Here is a 19,449-nt window from a genome sequence, read left to right on the forward strand (position 1 = left end):
CAAGCTTTTAGGTTACCTCTTGTGGCTCTTCTTCAGCTCTGGGAAAGGTACTGAGAGCTGGTCTACACTGGGAACTTATATCAGCATTAGCTACATCTCCTGGGGTGTGAAAAATCCACACTCCTCAGTGATGTAGTTAAGCTGACCTTTCCCCCAGTGTAGATAGTTCTAGGTCGATGGAGGTGGAGCACCTACACCAGTGGAAGAACCCTTCACGTCCTGGGGGTCAGGTCTTGTGAAAAGTGTTCACCCGTGAGTGAAATGGTGTTTTTGTCTTTTATAATTTTTCTGGGTGAATTCAGTTAAGAGCATAGTGATTGTCTGGTTTCACCCCCCACTGTTGTTGTTGTTGTTGTTAGGGCATTTAGTGTACCAGATGTGATAGGCATATGTCGGACCCACCCATCATAGATTTCCACCACAACTTCTACAACCATCACCCATCTATCAAACTGTCTCTAGAACACTCCCGCACCAGCATCAGCTTTCTGGACACCACGATTAGCTTCAGTAATGGTATTCAACAGACAACTATATACAAGAGACTCCTGGATCACCCTACTTACCTTCACAGATCCAGTAACCACCCCAAACACACCAAGAAATCTGTTACCTACAGCCAGGCCCTCAGATACCATAGAATAAGCTTTGAGGAGAAAGTCCAGGATACACACCTTCACCAAACAAGGACACTCCACTAGAGAAATAGATCACATCATGGAATGGGCCACCCAAATACCCTAAGAGAACCTGCTTCAATACAGGAAAAAAACAAAAATCCTCCAACCACACACCTCTAGTTGTCACCTACCACCCCACACTAGAACCAATATAGGGTATCATTAAACAATTACAAACCGTACTTGATGGGGACCACCTCCTGAAAAAAATCTTTCCCCAACCCCCTCTTCTGGTCTTCAAACAACCTCCCAACCTCACCAAGCTCATTATCCGAAGCAACCCAGAAATTAGGATCCACGAACTCAAAGCAGCACTAGACCCTGCCATAACAGATGCAAAACTGGCCGACATTTCTCCACTGCTACAATGATCAATACCTTCTACAACACATCTTTCAAAATCCACGAGTCCTGCACATGCCTATCACAATATGTGATCTATCTCATTCAGTGCATTAAATGCCCCAATAATAACTATATGGGTGAAACCAGGCAATCACTACGCTCTCAAATGAACTCGTATAGGAAAAGGATAGAAGACAAAAATACCATATCATGGGTGGGTGCACACTTTTCACAAAGTGATCGCTCTATATCTGATCTCTCATCCTCGTCCTCAAAGGAAACCTTCAAAAGATGAGCCTGGGAGCTTAAATTCATAACTTTGATAGACTCTAAAAATCATGGTTGTAAAAAAACCCACTGGATTTATGGCTTATTATAACAATCTGTAACCTACTGCCCTCCCCTTTTTGTCCTGTGACTACATGGATGTTAACAAGCCACATCTCCTGAAATGTTCCCTTGGAATATGTGTTACTTATGCTAAACAATCTGTTCCATCTTGTATTGAGCTGTGACACTGAGAACCTTTCCCAGACTTGAAGAAGAGCTCTGTTTAAGCTTGAAAGCTTGTCTCTTTTACCAACAGGAATTGGTCCAATAAAAGATATTACCTCACCCACCTTGTCTCAATTGAGGATGTCATGTGATACATGGCTCCTAGCAGAGTGCTGCTTCTGAGGTCAGAAGAACAAATGGGATTCCTATGGATCCCACTAACTGGGTTTTCTAGTTAGGATCAAGAGATAGAGAAAGAGGTGGCTGAAGATGGGAAGCATCTCCTGATGCTCATCCTTCTCGTTGGGTTTGGGATACTGGGAGGAAATCTTGTGGGGCTTAGCTTGCTGGTTTTCTTTTTAGCTAGCAAGATTGAGGGCCTGTATGTCCTATGGCCAAGGTTTGTTTACTTTGATTAGGTGGGGGGTGTCCTTCATTCCTGCTACATCCCCTTTTGTTTGCAGTAAGTATGCTGAGAGCTTGAATCCTTGATGAGGAAGTGGCTTTAAAATGCCAGGGTTTATATGGGCTCTGAGTTTTGAAGTGGTTGTGCTGGTCCTTTCTCCAAGAGCTGTCATGCAGGCTTTCCCCTACATTATCTCTCCCACTCAAACTAGTCTTGTTTTAAGGCCAAACCCTCATCCTCTTTCTGTTACAAGGCTGATTTGTTTTAAAATATATAAATTAAATCAAACCTTTGGCGTTGGCTCCCATATAAATCTTTGAGGCACTCTGCTAGCCCAGCGCCATGCTTGTACTGTGCCTCTGTGACATCTCCTGTTCTTTCTCCAGTGATTCTGATAACTATTCAGACTGTGGGGGCTTTTCCTCTCTCTTTGCCCTCTTTGTATTTTTTCTCTTGTTTCTTAGCTTTCCAGCTCTCGTCTTTCCTATCAGCCTGCTGCCCTGGGAGTTGGATCAGCTGACATGGGGTATCCAGTAATCTTTGCTGGTGGTTTGAATGCTGCACATCCTCATCAGGTACTCTTGGAGGTTGGGAGAATGAATATGGCGTGCACCACAGCCACTAAGCGTTACACAGATAAGACATCCTTTAAAACCATTGCATGCCTCTGTATGCAGCTAGGTCAAGAGTGCAAAGGATCTAGAGTAATTTAAAAAAAACATGGTGCTAGCAAATAAGGCAGGAAGTAGCTTTATGATGCTCTTGGAATCACCTGAAGTGGGACTTTAATCAAGGTGTTTTCCACTGGGTAGATGGAGACATTGCACTGAGAACAGGGTAAGGCCAGGGATAGGTCTGGAGAAATGGCACTGAATCTGCGTCAGAGAATTAGGAAGGAAGTGATATATGAATTCTTTCATTGGGAAAGTCCCCTCCCACATGATTTCCCCTCTCTCTTGCTCCCTGTCAGATAATCACTGCTGTGTTCTAGCAGGAGTGTAGTCAGAGCATATCCATGGAGAGCCAAAAAGAACTTATTCCCAGCATGAGAGAATCAACTCTAGTGCTATAGTGTGTTGCTATATCAGTCTTGAGATCGCTAACTTGATCATTCCTTTCCACCTTAGTTGATTGTTCCAGGGAAGGAGGGTGGGGTGCCCCCAGTTCCTAGCCAGCCAGCACATGGCACTCAGGCTGACCATGAGAGGATGGTAATGTGCACCCCATTGGATGGAGCCCTCTACTCAGCAGCTACTCCTTCCAGTAGGTAGGTCTTAGTAAGAGGTGCAGCACCTCTTACGAGTTCATCTGTGACTATAAAGTTGAATCAAATTTAAAACTGACTTTTCTTTTAAGCATTTGCAGGGCAGTTCTTTTAAATTTATCAATAACACTAGATTGGCTGCTCTGCCTTAAAGCCAGAGCTTTCAGTCTGAGCACAGAGAAGCTGAAAAACACGTCAAACAAAGATCTAGTCTATCTGCTTATACTTTATGGCCCTCATAGTCTCTGAGCACCTTGTGTCATTTCAGTACCAAAGCATAACTTCTGGATCATTTGTCTGATCCATGAACAGCAAGTTGAGGCGGCTTCAATAAATTTTAACCTCCCAAAAAGGCTTCATCTGAATTGTCATAAAGCATCAGTAATAGAAAACACCTATTTAACAGTTATATCAAGAAACCTTGGAGGCAAGAATCCTTGTCTAACAGGAAACAATGCAACTTTAAACTCCAAATTGCATGAAATCCTAACCTCCCTCTCAGCCAGTTAGAGCTTCCTGTTTGTGTCTCCAGATCCCTTTGTCCCCTGTGGTTCCATCTTCTCTCATGGCCAGGGGACAGTTGCCATAGAAAACATGTTAACCAACTTGGTTTTCTACTCAATACAAAAACCCTGTTTATGTTATAATAGCACTAGTGCACTGGCCTGTGCTCCTTGACTAACCAGTTGTTAGCAAATGGCTAACGCCCGCCGGAAAACCAAGGACCAGATTTTTAGAGCTGCTGAATACTTCTGAAAATCAGGTTTTGAGACAATAATTAGTAGCCACCCACTGAAAATTAACCAGATTAGCACTGGCTGCTGTGATATTGGACTACTCAGGCTTCACGGGGCCTGGGAAGGAGCATGGTGTTCAGATTCCCGACCCTGTCTCCTGACAGGGAAGATATCCAAGAATTCTGTGTTCCTGAAAGAGTGATGGTGATTGGCAACAGTTGCTCGAGCTTCCTTGCCATTTCTCAAATTAACCCCCTCATCCCATGCACCTCTTCTGAACAGCCTTTCCTCAGGACTGGCTGAGGTTTTCTGCCCTACTGATGGGGGTGGTTCCCTCATAGAGCCAAGCAGAAAGCTGCTCCACAGCCTGGCGGTCTCCATTGCAGTCGATCCTAGAGGATCTCCCAGTCGATCATGATCTCCGGTGGCACAGCAGGGCTGCCCAGGCCCCACACCGCTCCCGGAAGCGGCCAGTGCGCTCCACAGCCTCAGGAGCCAGGGGGACAAGGGTCTCCCTCCATGTGCTGCTTCTGCCTGCAAGCACCGCCCCAGTAGCTCCCACTGGCTGGGAACGGGGAGCTGTGTGGAGTCATGTGCTGCCCGCCCCCTCCCAGGGGCGCGTTGGCCCCTTCCAGGAGCGGCGTGGGGCCAGGGTAGGCAGGGAGCCTGCCTTAGCCTCGCCGTGCCACCGACCAGGAGCCGCCAGAGGTAAGTGCTGCCTGGCAGGAGGCTGCACCCCAGCCCTGAGACCCCTCCCGGAGCCAACAACTTGTACCCCCTTCTGTACCCCTAACACTCTGCCCCAGCCCAGAGCCCCTTCCTGCACCCAAACTCCCTCCCACAGCTTGCACCCCTCACCCCCTTCTGCACCCCAACCCCCTCCCCCAGGCTCAGCCCCAGCCTAGAGCCCGCACCCCCAGCCCAGTGAAAGTGAGTGAGGGCGGGGGAGAGCGAGTGACGGAAAGAGGGGGGGATGAAGTGAGTGGGGTGGGGCTTTGGGGAAGAGGCGGGGCCTCGGGGAAGGGGTGGGGTAGATCCTGGGTTGCCCTTAAATTCAGAAAGTGATCTTGGGCATAAAAAGGTTGGAGACCACTGCTCTATTGCATACTGATGGCTGAAGGGGAAAACAGTATCTGGCAAGAACAGAGATGCGTCTCCCTCCCCTTCCTCCCTACACTAGGAGAGGGCGTAGAAAAACAAGGGAATCTTGACAAAAGAATGTGGTTTTGTCTAAATTGTTTATGTGCAATGAGCCATCAACCCTTCTCCCGCAGTGAGGACACAGAAACCGTATCAAACAGCAGCGAAGGGAAGAGTGGCTCCCCACACGATCTCTTGGAGACCATCTTTGTCCGGAAAGTGGGGGCCTTTGTCAACAAACCCATTAATCAGGTAACTTGCAGTGATCGTTCTGAGGTGAACTCATGATGCACTTTTCTTCATGCCATTGCTGGACAGAGGGGGCCAGGCGTTGCATCACCAAGGCAACCAGAGGAAACGGGAGACCAGACTTTAGCAAGGACTGCAGGTCTCTGTATGTGGTGCTTTACTGTATGCTGGGCGCTGTAGGCTCTGTGGTCTACACCTGTGTATTAAAGGGGAAGTTGACTGCAATCTCTCCAATGTTATGCCCTCTAAGTGTAGCCCTTGGGTTCCAGTCAAGTTGCCAGTGTGACTTTGGTGGGGCAAAGTTTCAGATCCTGACATACAGCCTTGCAATGGGATGGTGCATGCTGGATATGCAGAGAATCTGACTGAAGTGCTAAGGTTCTACCCATTGAATCTCTCCAGGTGACCATGGCCAGCTTGGACATTCCTTTCGCCATGTTTGCGCCCAAGAACGTTGAGCTGGAGGATAATGACCCCATGGTAAGAACCCCCCCCCCCAGAGCCATCTGTGCGTGTCAAGTTTGGATCATGCCATACAGATGTATCCTTCTTGGCCTTAGCTTTGCATGCACTTCTGACCAAAGAACTAGCTACTCGCATCAGCCTGGTTTCTAATAACATCCTCTATGCCAGAGTCTGGGCTTTCCAGAGATGGAAACAGCTACAGGTTTAGAGCCCCTGCTAGTCTGTGCTTACAGTCTGCACGCCCTTGTAACTGTCACTATGCTTCTTCCCATGCTGTCACAACACACAGATGGGCTCAGTGACAGGATCTGAAACTGATCGACTCTGGTTTCTTGGGCAGGTGAATCCTCCTGACTCCCCAGACGCTGAGTCTCCTCTACAGGGCAGCTTGCACTCAGAGGGCTCTAGTGGTAGCAGCACCGGGAACACACACGACGACTTTGTCATGGTTGACTTTGTAAGTCCATGCAGTCCTTTATCAGCCCAAGCTAGCACTTTCGCAGAGCACCTGTATCTGGGGTGGGCTGCAGGTGTTGGTGTGATGCTGAATGAAAATAAATGAATTGCTCCAAACGGGCTCATTGTGCTCCCATATCAAGGACAGGGTCTCTGGGCATCCTTAAAAATGGTAAAGACATAGATATTCGTAAACCCACAACTTGGGAAATTATTTCCTCTTCCCTTTCTCCACCATGGCCTGGGTTCAGGTTTTTGTGTTTTCCCTGTGTCCCATACACCTAAAGCAGAGTGCAGATTGTAGGGAAATACTCTGCTTTAGGTACTCATAAAGTCATCAGGGAAACACTAATTCTGGTCATGGCAGGGGATATAGGTGATGCTGCTGTTCAATTATTTGACTTAGATTTATTGCTGTAATGTTGAGTTGTTTGCTGGTAGCTGATGGTGCCTTCTGTCTGTGACTAGAGCGAAGGGGGAAATCTGGCCGAACTCTCTAAATGGGGATTAACGTTTGTATCTTTATTCTAGAAACCAGCATTCTCAAAAGATGACATTCTTCCAATGGACTTGGGGACGTTCTACCGCGAATTTCAGAACCCCCCTCAGCTCAGCAGCCTCTCCATTGACATTGGGGCTCAGTCCATGGCAGAGGATCTGGTATGGAAAAACGGGACTTTGGTGTGTGGGGGACATACATTCTCACAGTGCTCTCCTCCTCCTAGCTCCCTGAACAAGCCAACATCCCATATGAGAGCAGAGGCACCTACAAGAGGGGTTCCTTGTCAGTCTGCTGAACATGCTTGTACATCTCGGAACCTGAAACCTTTGGAAGGAACCAGATGTGAGACCTTTTCAGTCTGATTCCTTCTCAGTGCATGTGTACAGCTGTCATGGAGAATATTAGATGAGTTGTTGGTTTGTGCTACATGTGTGTGGGACAGTATTCGTGTGCTGCATCGGGTATCCTCTTCCCAGAAGCCATTGCAGCTGCAGGACTCTTCCACTGTCCAAGACTATTCCCTACTGTCATAGTCTTGTACTTCCCCCCTCACTCCTGCATCTGCTAAGCTCAAGGCCCTACGAACTAGGACTAGTCACCACAAAGGAGTGATTTGGGAGGTCAGTTCTCCCAGTCCTTATCAAATTGTTCTAGAAGAGAAGAGCATAACCCATTCTCTAAGGTTCTGGGGAGAAAACCTACTGCCTTAATTCCAGCCCTGTCCCACCCTATCTGGTGTGTGAGAGCTATTAGCCTGGAGCCTAAAATTGGAGTAACCTGAAACGTGCAGGTTTTTTTACTGCACATGCTGCATTTGTGAGCGAGTCCTTTACTTCGCCCTCCCATTAAATGACTGTCTGTGGCAGCTTTGAAACATCTGTTTCAGCTCCCAGCTGAGTGCTGCTGTCTGTTACCTGGAGGGGCAAATGTGCCATAGTTCAAATCTCTAGGTGAACCCAAATCTAAGAACCGAATGCTGCCTCTGCCACGTCTGGTTTAGTGGCACACTGGATTGCATTAGGAGAAAGCGCCCAATGAAGGCAGTGAGAATGTTGCTTGGATGAGTGCAGTATCAGGCCCGCCACTTCTGTAACATGGTTTTGCCTGGGAAAACCATAGTGCCTAATCCTAACAGCTGAGTGACTTTGTGCTGCAGGTCCAGGTTATGGTGCACCTGGTGCTTCTGTAGAAAAACAAAAAACTGGGCAAACTGCCCTTCCCAGGCTCACGTGCTGGATCCTGTCTGATATCCTGCTTCTGCTAGGAGTGGTACATGTATAGAGAAGGAGAGCACAAATCGCAGCAGAGACCTTTGGCCAGAGTTTACTATATACGTTTCCATTGTTTTCTAGCTTCCTTTCGGCTGACTGCACCTTCTGCGAGTGAGTCTTGATCTGAGTTTTTCTTTGCCTTCACAGGACTCGTTACCGGAGAAGCTGGCAGTCCATGAGAAAAACGTCAAAGAGTTTGATGCCTTTGTAGAGACTTTGCAGTAAAGCGGTTTTCTTATTGCAGCAGCAGTGTCCGCGCAGTGTCCGTCTTCTGGAGCACCTGGAGGAGGAAGCCTACAATGTCCTGTCTGCCACTCCTCTTTTGTGTCCCATTTTCCCCCCTGCATCTTGTGGGCTTTGTCAGATCACCTCCCTCAATACTAGGTACAGATTCAACTGTCAGTCTCCCCTCAGCCAGGCCCTGGGATAGTTTTGGACCCCTTTTCCTACTGGCATTTGAGTACTTATCTATAACACTACAATAGGGACAAAAGAAATCAAGCTTTGTTGTTAGTAACCCAGTTCCCCATCAGTCTTTGTTCTGTGTATGGAGGGGCTTTACAGAAAGTTGCCAGAAATGTTCTCTGCAAAGCCTCTTGCATCACAGTTCCCCGAGATTTAGCTTCTGGGGCACAGACCATCTTTTCCTTGGGTCTGCAATTGCACTGGAGTATAGACAGCCTTGGCTCCGAACAAAGGATCTGGGCAGTGGCATACTCAGCTGGCTTGAGTGCAGGACATCAGCTCTTAGAAATGAGGCATTTCATCCTGTCTTCAGTGAGCGCATGGACTGCAGAGCGCAAGGGGATGAGGCAGACTTCCACCTCACGCGCTATACTGTGCCACGCCTATAGAGGTCTTCACTTTCTGCTTCCAAGGAACTGGGTCTCTGCACAGGCTTTCTCTCTGGGGCCTTGTGCTGGGCCTGTCTTCCTGAATCAGAGATGTGAAACTACAGAAGCTATGCGGAAGGGCTTTCCACATTTCCTTGAGTGTAGGCAAACCACCATGCTAAGGTCCCAGAATGTGATCGCACTGGTGCATCTGCAAGTGGCACCTTGGGAGTATGTTAAAGTTGGAGTCGCTGCTCTTGAAATGCAGTTGTAAATACGAATAGGAATTCTATTTCTATTTCTCCAGGGTTATGTAACCAGGGGTCTTAGTCCTTTTTCCCCGCAAACCTTGCTGCTTTATGGTTAATATATAAGAAACAGGAAATATTTATTGCTTTTAAAGAAACCTATATTAAAAAAAAGTTATGTTTTCGTGTACTAGTGCAGGTCATTCGGTCCTGTCACTGCAGACAGGAGTTGTGCCATGGAGCCCTGTCCCATGACAATAGTCTGCCTTTGGTAGGGAAAATCCAAGATATTTATTTTCAGAGACATTTATTTACTCTAATACAGTGTTCTGTTCTGGGGACTTTTTTCCATGACACCCAGTCGGAGCATTGATATAATAACATGCACATGTTGGTGCAGCAGAGTGCAGGGACTTCCTGAAGAGCTACATTCTGATAGGCTTGGGAAATAGACTTGTTCTGTTCCTCAGCCATTCGGGAAGTAGCTGGTTCACAGAAGCACACCTTTTGAAAAGTTGATGGTACTCTTTTTAATCAGCTGGCTTATGATTAGCTAAAAGTTTATTTTTGTAATGCGCTAGCCATGAAGCAGTGTGATTGGCTGGCAGTGCTCTGTGTTTGATCTGGTTGTTGTGTGTCCTTTGTCTCACATGAGGAAGGGAGAAGCTGTGTAATGGCACTAAGCAGGAACTTGGACAGAGTAGGGCTTGTGTAACTCTCTCTGCCCTTTAGCCACCTGTAACTGGGCTGAGTAACTGAAGAGGAGTCTCCTGCAAGTCCCCCTTGCTACCCACAGATGATATTTCTATAGAGTGGTGGGAGTTCTCTGTACTCTGAGGATCCTTGCTAGTTTCCTTACTACTGGTGGAGTTTTTGACCAGTTTCTGGTCAAAAAAGGCTGGATGTGGCTTTCTCCAGAGCTCGGCACAATTCCTTAGGTTGAAAAGGAGGGTTGCTAGAGAATGACACAAGGCCTTGGGTTACCAGGTGGCCTCTGCAGCCCTCCACCCTGTGCTGCTGCAAGAGCAAAGAATTGAGCTCAGGACCTGAATTGATTTCCAATATGCTAACATGTTCTTTTGCTTTCTCAGCCCTTGAGTTGACAGGTGTTTGCTGTGCATGATCAGTGGCCGTGTTTTACTGTATGCTCTAAAGCACCAGGTAGGGGTATTATAACTACTCGAAGCAGCAAATTTCCCCCCTCCCAGGCCACCCACCCAGTCCAACTAACTCCCATATATAAATAATCGATCCTTGTTTTGCAAGGAGCAATCCAATCTCTTCACCTGTCTGCACCAGTGCTAAAAGGCCTCCCAGTGAAGTGGAATTGGAAATGCTGGAGGTGAAAATCCCACTATCCCTGTCAGTTAATAACACTGACTTAGAGGGCTTCAAAGCACTTGACAAATACTCCTTACAACCTGCCTATGAGGGAGGTAAGTAAGCTGCATCCTCACAGTACAGCTGTGGGAACTAGACCTGAGGTCAGGTGATTTGTCCAAGGCCACACAGTGAGTAAACGGCAGTGTCAGCAATAGAACCCAGATCTCCTGACCCCCACCCCCTGGATCAGCTGGTCATTCTCCGCAGACTTGTAGTAAGTTGCATGTGGACGTACTCTGGCACCCTGACTTTTAACTTGCAGGCTATGCCTGGGTGAGCTCTCCTGTCAAGTTCTTCATAGAGGTTAGTAAACTACTGGCATGCATTGTGCCTGCTAGGAAGAAATAGAACAGACCTTTCTGGTGGTGATCCTTCCCTAGGCAGCATTGCCTCTGTAGTTCCTCCTCATCTTCACACTGAACTGCTGTGGTATCCACAGAAGGAAAGCCATCATTCCTGTTTCTGTCCAGAAAGCCTCCAGGGCCTAGTGTCTGTGCTCAGTCATTTTCATGTGACTTTAACAAGGTCGCAGCTCCTGCATCTCACAAGGCACAACTTCTGTGTAGCAGCCATGTTTGTTTAATGCCACCCAGTGGAAATCTGCCCACCTGGGTTGATAGGGTATAGCTGGATAGCCACAGCAATAAAGGGTTTCTCTTGGGATGAGATATGTGCTTATTCCTGGGCAATCCTCAGAGTTTTGACACCTTCTCCATTCCAAAATCTAGTCACTCAGCTCTGTCTAATCAATGCTTTAGAAATGATTGGCCCACAGCAGTTCTGCAAGAGGGACCTAGCTACTGATGCTGTGGCCTGCTGTAGAATTTAATGATGAATTTTGTCATATTTTAATAGCCATCTGCTCAGTCCTGTACTATGTCAAGGCAGCTTGTACATAGCAGATGACCTACAAATGCTTTGGGTGCAGGGTACTAAATTGTATTGTTTTGGAAATAGTCTCCAAGGCACTTCATGTATTCAAAGAATTTCCAATAAATCTTTTATGTAAGCAACTCTTACCTGGTTGGTCAGGCTGATCCGACTCTTCTGTGAATTACGCTGCAGGTTCTGATGCTGGGACGTTCCCACCCTTATGGCTTTCCCTTCCAACAGCCAGATTTTAACTGCAGAAGTCAGTACAGCTCCAGGAAGGAGCAGGGTTAATGCCTACAAAGTGCTATTTTGGAAGGTGGAATGGGATGCAATGAGGAAAGTTATGGATAGAGCCCTGCAAATCCATGGGTATCCGCTTTATATCCGGGGACCATTTCTGTGGATAGCAGCATGGATGCAGATACAAATTTTGTATCCGCGCCGGGCTCTGAGGGTAAGAGCTTGGGGGGCAGCTGAGCGGAACTGGCGCGGATCCTCCACCTGCCCTGGGAGGCAGGGACACTGGGTCGGGGGCTGCTTAGGCACCATGCCCAGGGCAGGTGGAAGGTCCGCCACAGCTGCCAGTGCAGCTCTCCCCGACTCAGCTCCAGCCAGGGAGAGGGGCGGCTTGGAACCGCAGCCCCGGTAAGAGCTGGGTGGGGAGCCGCAGTGGACCTTCCACCTGCCCTGGGTGGGGGGCCCAAGCAGCCTCCAGGCAGCTCCACAGCTCCTTTCCCCCCCAGCCAGGCCAGTATGGAGCTGAGCCGGAGAGCCGCACAGATCCTCCACCTGCCTTCAGTGCGGGGGGGTCTGAGAGCAGCCCCTGACCACGTCCCTTCCCCCCAGGCTCCTCGTGGGTGGGGGGAGAGTGGGATGCCTCGGAGCCTCAGCCCAGCCCCCAGAGCAGAGCCCTACAGATAATTTTTCTGGATCGGATGCAGACACACACTTGTGTATCCACGCAGGGCTCTAATTATGGAACAGGGCTGGGAGAGCAAAGGGGCAGAGCTGGCAATGAGCAGGCAGCACTGCTGCCTCAGAGAAGCATTAGTAAAGAGAGTGAGAATTAATCTAAAGGGGGGGAGGTGTGGTGGTGGGAATCTTTGATGTAACAGAGGGAACAGGAGCGGCTTTTCCTTGTTTGTGCAATGACACAGCATCCTGTCTTGTACAGACTGCACTGGTTGTTGGGCCAGCGTGAACAAACATTGTCCTGGTGCCAGCTTCATCCCATGTTGCACAACTCAGGGTAGAATAGGTGAACAGAAATCTAGAGCTAGATCCAGACAAAGGGCTGCTTGAAAGGGCCCCTAACGCTTGTAAATCCCTTTTAGTGACATGCTTACACTTGAATAATTAATTCCCAGGCTGGCTCTGGGCACCAAAATGTTATCTTGCTTCTCTAGCTGTGACTTCTCCATAAACAAAAGCTTGACTGGCAGCACTTCAAGCTTCAGCTGGGAGCAGAAAATCCAGCTGGGTTTAGCCTGCTTCCTCTGTCACCAGCAGCCCCACAGATCCTGCAATCAGAGCAGTGCTGGCACTTGCATTCATGGTGTGCCAAGTCGAATTGCTTCGAGCGTGGTGTTCTACATGCTATAGAGATTGCTCCATAGGCATGCCAGGGGCAGAAAACGCACCTTTCTCTCCCAGTAAACAACTCTGCTGGTGACTCAAACAGGAAGGTGTGCTGCACAGGGGGTGAATCTGTACATGGCAAATGAGGGGCATTTCTAGATCCCTTCACTAGCCCTTGTTTAATCACCCCCTTCCACGGGCACCAGCCCATGCGGTTTGGGCAGATGCTGTTCTGAGCTCCTCACCTGCTGAGGTGAGAAGGGAAAAGAATCCAATGTCTGAGTCACTGCAGCTGGATTATAAAGCTGATCCCCTTCCCTTCCTGCTCAGGTTCAGGAGGCCTGGGGGGCGGCAGTGCTCTTAGCACTGGGCTACTGGAATAAAGGGGGGCTGCAGCAGGGCCCCCCCTTTTTTTTTGGCAAGATCGCGTGGACCAGATCAGCTCTAGCACCAGGAAAGGGGGCCCAGCTCTGAGTCCCAAGTGGAGGAAGGCACAGAACTACCTTTTGAGGCCCCACCTCTCTCCTTGATGATAATTCCTCCTGGTTAGCTTAGGCAGTTCTCCGCCCAGCTCTCTGGCCTTTGTGAATCCTGTTCTTAGGCACTGAACTCTCCCACTGCACAATATAGGGAATCTGGCACCTAACCTGGACTTCCGGATTCCAGGGGGCAGTAGGGTGCCTAACGTTAGGTGGTGCAGTGTCTGAGTCCCCTTTGTGGATCTAGCACATGGCTCCTGCCCATTGAGTAGGGGAAGCAGTGCTGTCCCTACGTGTGTGTACACGCCCTGGAGAGGCACAAGGAGGATGGACCACGCACAGCTCTGCTCTCTGCTCACAGTTGTAGCTGGGTGAATAACCAGCCATTCTGCTTTCTCTTGTAGATCAGCCCCAGAGGCTGCATTTTGGAGAAATACACCATGCTCTGGGGCTAAGTTTTGGTTTTTATTGAAATACAAAAAAGTGCAAACTGTGAAATACAGGATCGGTGCAGTGTAGAAGGAAATAAACATGGAAGTGAATTAATGTCTCAGTAAAAACCCCAGCCCTGTGCCTGCTGAACATCAACTGGAGAGAAGGCAGGGAACACCAGCAACAAAAAGCAAAGCTGTAAATTGCACTAGAGCCCCACTGCTTGAAAGAGCAACCAGGGGCTAGTTTGGCCCTCAGAGGTCTCTGCTGAGTCAGCAGAGAGGTTACCATAAGGCATCAAATTGACCTTGCCTTCATCTGCATCACCCAAAGGCTCTGGTTGCAGAAGAGAGAGGCAGAGAGCTGACAGCTGGGGCCAGTTGTGGAGTGTGTGCTCACAGGCTGCTCAGACACCACTGGAATGAGGGGGGGGAGGGAAGTTGGGTGCCGCAGAGCAGGGCACAGAGAGGAGACAAAACATGTCACCCTCAAAGGGCCGCTGTGGCCAATATTTAGTATGGAAGCCACGCTGGGGAAGGGGCCCTTGGGCAGCTGTACTTAGGAGGAGGACACACTATGGGAGACAAATACAGAGTAACCATGGGCCCCTAACCTGCTACCAACCACCTCTTACAGGCACCAGGGACTAGAACCTAGTCTCTTGGGCCAAGGTTGGTCCTCTAGCCGCTCCAGCTACCTGCACGTTGCCTCCCTCCCAGCTCTGCCTCAGGCTGTACACCCAAGGAGGCACCCAGACTAGGAAGGCAATTCAGTCCTGAGTTAGTTGGCAGAGACGTGGACTCGGTTGCCCACCTGCCACCCGGCATGGGGAGCCAAGGACTGCAGTCAGACCCAGGCCACAGCTTCACATACAAGCCACAAGACTAGTATTTTCATAAAAGGCATCCCAAAGAATAAATTGCAGTAGCAAAGTAGCCAGCGCTGATGTGCCTGTTCCAAGCCTCTTGGCAGCTCGGGGGAAGCAGGCAGGGGTTGGGTAAAGGAATGGGAATATTTACACTGGAGTGCTCCCAAGACCTTGCGAGCCCATTCCCACCATCTGCAGTACCAAGAGCCTGACCTTGCTCCAAGTCTGCTCCCTTCCCCATGCAGGGCTCTGCCCCAGGAGCAGGGTCATCCCCTAGCACAGGGATTTGCATCAGGTCCCGTTACGCTCAATAGGAAAGCCATAAACTCAGGAGTTTTAACTATATAGAATATTTTTTAGAAGTGTCTCTGGGAAGCTAAGGAAATACCTGCCCCAAGTGCAGCCTCAGCCTGCCCCTGCTGCAGCCCAGCCCAGCTTTTCTCAACACCGAGCAGGTCAGGATTCAGTGCTCCCAGCTGGAAGTCACTGCAGAGAGCAGCGGATGAGCCTGCAGCCAGGTCCTTGGGCCCCAGGCCATGGGGAATTTCTGTTCTAGGCTACTGGGCTTAAGATTCTGGTTGCTCCCAAGGACACCAGCAGGTTTTTCCTTTCCTCTGGGCAGATCTAAGCCAACAAACATTTAGCTGTGGCCCAGATAACGTCAGCAAGCCCAGCCTAGCTTGGCTCTGAAATACATGCAGGAGGGGATACACCCTTGAGATGGGGAGACAGAAGATGTGATATGGGGTCACGCAGACAACACCCCTTTCCAGAGTGTCCCACAGAGCATGGCCTAACAAAACTCATGGGGCAAGTGTAGGGCTCTTCCTACACTGCCCCTCTCCCCCCCACTTCAGTAGGAGCACTGAGTCCCTCCAGCTTTCCCAAGAAACCTCCATGGCAGAGCTACTCTCCATGCTGGATCTACCAGAAGTCAAGGTGAACTAGAAGCCCTCTGTCACCCACCCAAACCATCACTATGGACTTATTTACAGCAAAGGGCATTTGTGTCCCAGCCCAACAGGCAGAAATTCAACTCACACAGCAGCACGTCCAGTTCCAGGCCTGGTCCCTCCCCTCCACGGGCCCTTCGGCCTCCGAGAGAGAGATTCACTCAATACCCAGGGTGGGATGGGTGGCCCCAAGCCGTCCACAGTCTGTTCTCCAGCCCTCAGAATTCTCTGCTCCTCCACTTGCCCATCTCACCCTTTTGTGGGTCACCCCAAGAGCAGCCAATCAATCGGCAATAGCTAGAGTTGCCGAGCTGGGCCTGGGCTCCATTGCAGGACAGAGTTCTTACCAATCCTGGGTCCCTGCTCCTAGGCCTGGCAGAGGAGACCCCATTCCTGTTGTTGGTGCTCATCAGAAGTTTGTCTATTTTTAAACCAGGGTATCAGCCTTGGTCAGTTTCGAGGGCAGGTTAAAATCCTATTAAAAGCAGATCAACTGCCACTTTATAAAATGAGCTCTGCTTGGTCCCAATGTTTCCCCACTGCTGTGGTGCAGCTGGGAGCAGGACTGGCCAGGCGGAGCAGGGCACAAGAATTATGGGTCTTGGGGAGTGAGGCTAGAAACTGAGAGTCTCGCTCCAGTGTGAAAGCTCCTCTCTCACAGGAGCTGCTCTGTTCCTGAGCCTGGCCTGTAGAGAGCCATCTCCCTCCCTCCCTACCTAGCACATAAGGGGTGCATCAAAGTAGCTCTCCTGAAGGGGTGGAACCGATATATGGGGTAGTGAGGAGCTGAGCTAGGGGCACGCTGTATGCTTTGGCATGTGAGAGCTCAGCACCTGGGCAGGTTCCTGCGACCCAGGCCTCTCACACTCTGGCTAAGGTTTGGCCTCAGTGCACAGGCCCTTCCCTTCAGGCCATATTCTCACTTACATTTTTGCTGGATAAAATTCCACTCACCCCGAAGTCAAAAAGCAGCTGGGCTCAGGGGCTGGCCAGCAGATAAACAGGGGACCCAGGAGTGTCCCTGTGCTACAGCCATGAGGAAGGGCAGTGTCAATTGCGGGGTTTGGCAGTGGGAAGTCAAGTGCCACCAGGGCACTTGCTCCCTGCATGATTCCAACAAGCTCACTGATCACAGAGCATTACAAAGGGGACCCCGCATACCCATGCAGCGCATGCCCACTGAGGCCGGGTCTGGAGTAAAACCCTCCCACCAAGAGCTGAGGACAAAGCCAAGGGGACCATTAGAGCCAACGCAGAGTAGTCCTGGGCTACCACCCGCCACACACCCCATGCCCATCACAGCCCTGTTAGTGAAGGTGAACAGCACCCACAGAGGACGCTAGCGCCCCTTGGAGAGGCATTACTGGCTCCTCGGAGTAGTAGTGCTGGCAGGGGGTGGGGCTAAGCCAACTCCCCTCAGTCACAGAGTCTCTGGCAGGGCCCAATGGCCCAGCCCCCCGAGAGTCAGTTTCTCCTTCACACGCCTACTGCGAGCCAAGGGGAGGGTCGGTGTTAGCCCAGGAGCAGCTGGTGCTGTCCTCACTAACACCTGAAGCACAAGGCTTACCTGACCTGCTCTGGGTGAGGGCGGGAGCCAGGAATCTGCACTCAGCTCCTGAGAGGAAGGGCTGGCACAGGGAGCCTCCTGCCAAACAACTCGAGCCCAGTCCTGCCCAGGTGATGCAGGCAGGAGGAATGAGCTGGGATCTTGGGGCATTGCACAGAAGAGGGGTTGCTGCGGGGGGGAGAGGAGGGCAGAAAGAAGCCCGTGAGGGGAAGGAAGGAGGGAACAGCCCCCAGTAGGGCAGCATGGCCAGGGATGAGCTGCACAGAATGGCCATGGGGACAAGACTCCACTCCCAGGAATGGGGAAACCAGCTCCCCTCCCCGACCTCTGGCAAATGGTTGCCTGCTCACTCACTCTCACACCATCTCCACAGCCCTCATTCAGCTCAGCGCCTGCAGCTCCAATGGACCCTCTGTGCTGGAGGCTCCTGGCCACGGCTCCATGACAAGGTAGGAAGAGGGAGGGGGAAGGTGGGCACAGTGTGCTAATGTGGGCTGGCCCTGGCTCAGGCCTCCATGTCTTGGAACAGCACCCCCTGGTAGTCCAGCAGGAACTTGGTAAAGGTGTTGATGGGCTTGATGGCCTTGAGGGTGATGGCTACATCCTTATCCCACAGCAGGTTTGGGCCGAAAACCACGGCCAGGTTGGTGTTCGTCATCTTGTTTACGTCACTGTGAGAGGAGACCTGTGTGGGAGGGAGAGAGGACCCCTAATGACTCAGGGCAGCAACAACAGTATCAGCACTCTGCCCTCCCTGGTGCCTCACAGCCCCTCGGTGGGGTCTCAGGCGCCTAACCTAGAGGGGGAAACTGAGGCACATGAAGCAATACAATGCACCCGGGAAGGAGAGGCAGGCTTGCGATGAAGACACTTGACTGGGCCTCAGGGGACCTGGGTTCAATTCCCAACGCTGTCACAGACTGCCTGTGAGACTCCAGGCAAGTCACTTGGTCTCTCTGTGTGTCCATTCCCCACCAGTGAATAGGGATGACAGTCCTTCCTTTCTCACTGTCTCCAAGGCAGGGACCTCTCTCGCTGGGCCCTGAGCCTGGCTCTCTAGGGGGCGCTGCAATACAGACGATGACAAAGGCAGAGCAGGAGAGATTCCAGCAGCCATGAGCCCAGGCCTCTGCTCTAACCACCCTCTAATTTAGCTGCAAACTGAAGAGCAACGTGGATGTGACCCTAAATTACCCCAACCTTCCCCAACTCTGGAAAAGCTGGAGGGGACTGATAGGCCTGGAAGGGGTGGGGAAAGCAGGGAATAGAGTCCAGGGTCCCGCCCTGACCCCCAGGAACTGTCAGGGAGGGATGGCTAGGGTGATATACAGGGCGCAAAACCTGCAGGGCTTTTGGGATGGCAAGTGACACCCTGACATATTCTGCACCAGCTGGCAGGCCACACAGACACCTTGACCCAGCAGGTGCTGTCATCCAACATGCCCAAAGCACTAGGAGCTGGTTGTTTCTGCCCCTTTTGCTGGGGATAGACTTGGCTCAGTAGAGCAGCTTCCACAGCAGTGGGAAGCTCCCTGCAAGTCCAGTAGGGCAGGATCTGGAGCTCATTTTCTATCCCGTTCTCACTGCACACCTGTTTCTGGTCTTTACCTGTGTGACGTTATTGACTTGAACTGGGACCATATAGATCATTGTTGCAACCAAGGTCCTGTAGTGGCACCAAATCTTATATAAAGGGGGTCAAATGAGGTGTTTAAGACAAGGTTATGGTTTGCTGGTTATGATTATGCTATCTGTAGATGTGTATCACTTTTATAGTTGACGTTATGAATATTGGCTCTATACGGTCTGTATTTCAAACTTATGCTATGCTTTTGGGTGACGCCTCAGACAAGTTGGTGTCAGCTCTGCCTAGCCTGCTTGATGGCCCATTAAGGGCCATCAGCCATACAACTGACCCACTGAGAGATGGCAGACATACCTTGGGACAGAGCAAGTTATGCAGGGACCTGCCTATGGACAGAACTCTGAGGTTTTTCCAGGCCATGTGATGGACAGCTTGTCTTTGGAACAAAGAAAGACCACATGGCAAGAGACTATAAAAAGCTGCTGCAGCTCCTCCATCTGGTCTTCAATCCTGCGTCATACCTCTGGAGGGACTTGGCTACACTGAAGCTCTGAACGATGGGTCTGAAAGACCCATCCCAGCTGTGGATGTACTCCAGAGATTTGATTTGAACCCGCAGTTTATTCCATCGCTGCTGCAA

General features: G+C 50.3%; 2 protein-coding genes across 10 annotated transcripts in view; one reads left to right on the plus strand and one right to left on the minus strand.

The window, feature by feature from the left end:
* Positions 1 to 11,482, plus strand: part of ATG13 (autophagy related 13) — a 50,129-nt gene extending 38,647 nt beyond the window's left edge. For 3 of the 8 annotated variants that reach the window (XM_077818618.1, XM_077818619.1, XM_077818623.1), the window contains 6 exons: positions 2,391 to 2,501; positions 3,054 to 3,193; positions 5,202 to 5,319; positions 5,719 to 5,796; positions 6,122 to 6,238; positions 6,769 to 11,482. In XM_077818618.1, coding sequence (XP_077674744.1) covers positions 2,391 to 2,501; positions 3,054 to 3,193; positions 5,202 to 5,319; positions 5,719 to 5,796; positions 6,122 to 6,238; positions 6,769 to 7,101 — 897 coding nt within the window. In that variant the 3' untranslated portion in view covers positions 7,102 to 11,482. The remainder of the gene's footprint in view (positions 1 to 2,390; positions 2,502 to 3,053; positions 3,194 to 5,201; positions 5,320 to 5,718; positions 5,797 to 6,121; positions 6,239 to 6,768) is intronic. The other 5 variants (XM_077818626.1, XM_077818622.1, XM_077818621.1 and 2 more) reach the window with 3 other exon arrangements.
* Positions 11,483 to 13,856: 2,374 nt separating this feature from the next.
* The window catches only part of ARHGAP1 (Rho GTPase activating protein 1), a 42,327-nt gene continuing 36,734 nt past the window's right edge, over positions 13,857 to 19,449 (minus strand). For both annotated transcript variants that reach the window (XM_077818627.1, XM_077818628.1), the window contains exon 13: positions 13,857 to 17,909. In XM_077818627.1, coding sequence (XP_077674753.1) covers positions 17,730 to 17,909 — 180 coding nt within the window. In that variant the 3' untranslated portion in view covers positions 13,857 to 17,729. The remainder of the gene's footprint in view (positions 17,910 to 19,449) is intronic.

Source organism: Eretmochelys imbricata, chromosome 6 (genome assembly GCF_965152235.1).
Source record: "Eretmochelys imbricata isolate rEreImb1 chromosome 6, rEreImb1.hap1, whole genome shotgun sequence".
NCBI classification, from domain to species: Eukaryota; Metazoa; Chordata; order Testudines; family Cheloniidae; genus Eretmochelys; species Eretmochelys imbricata.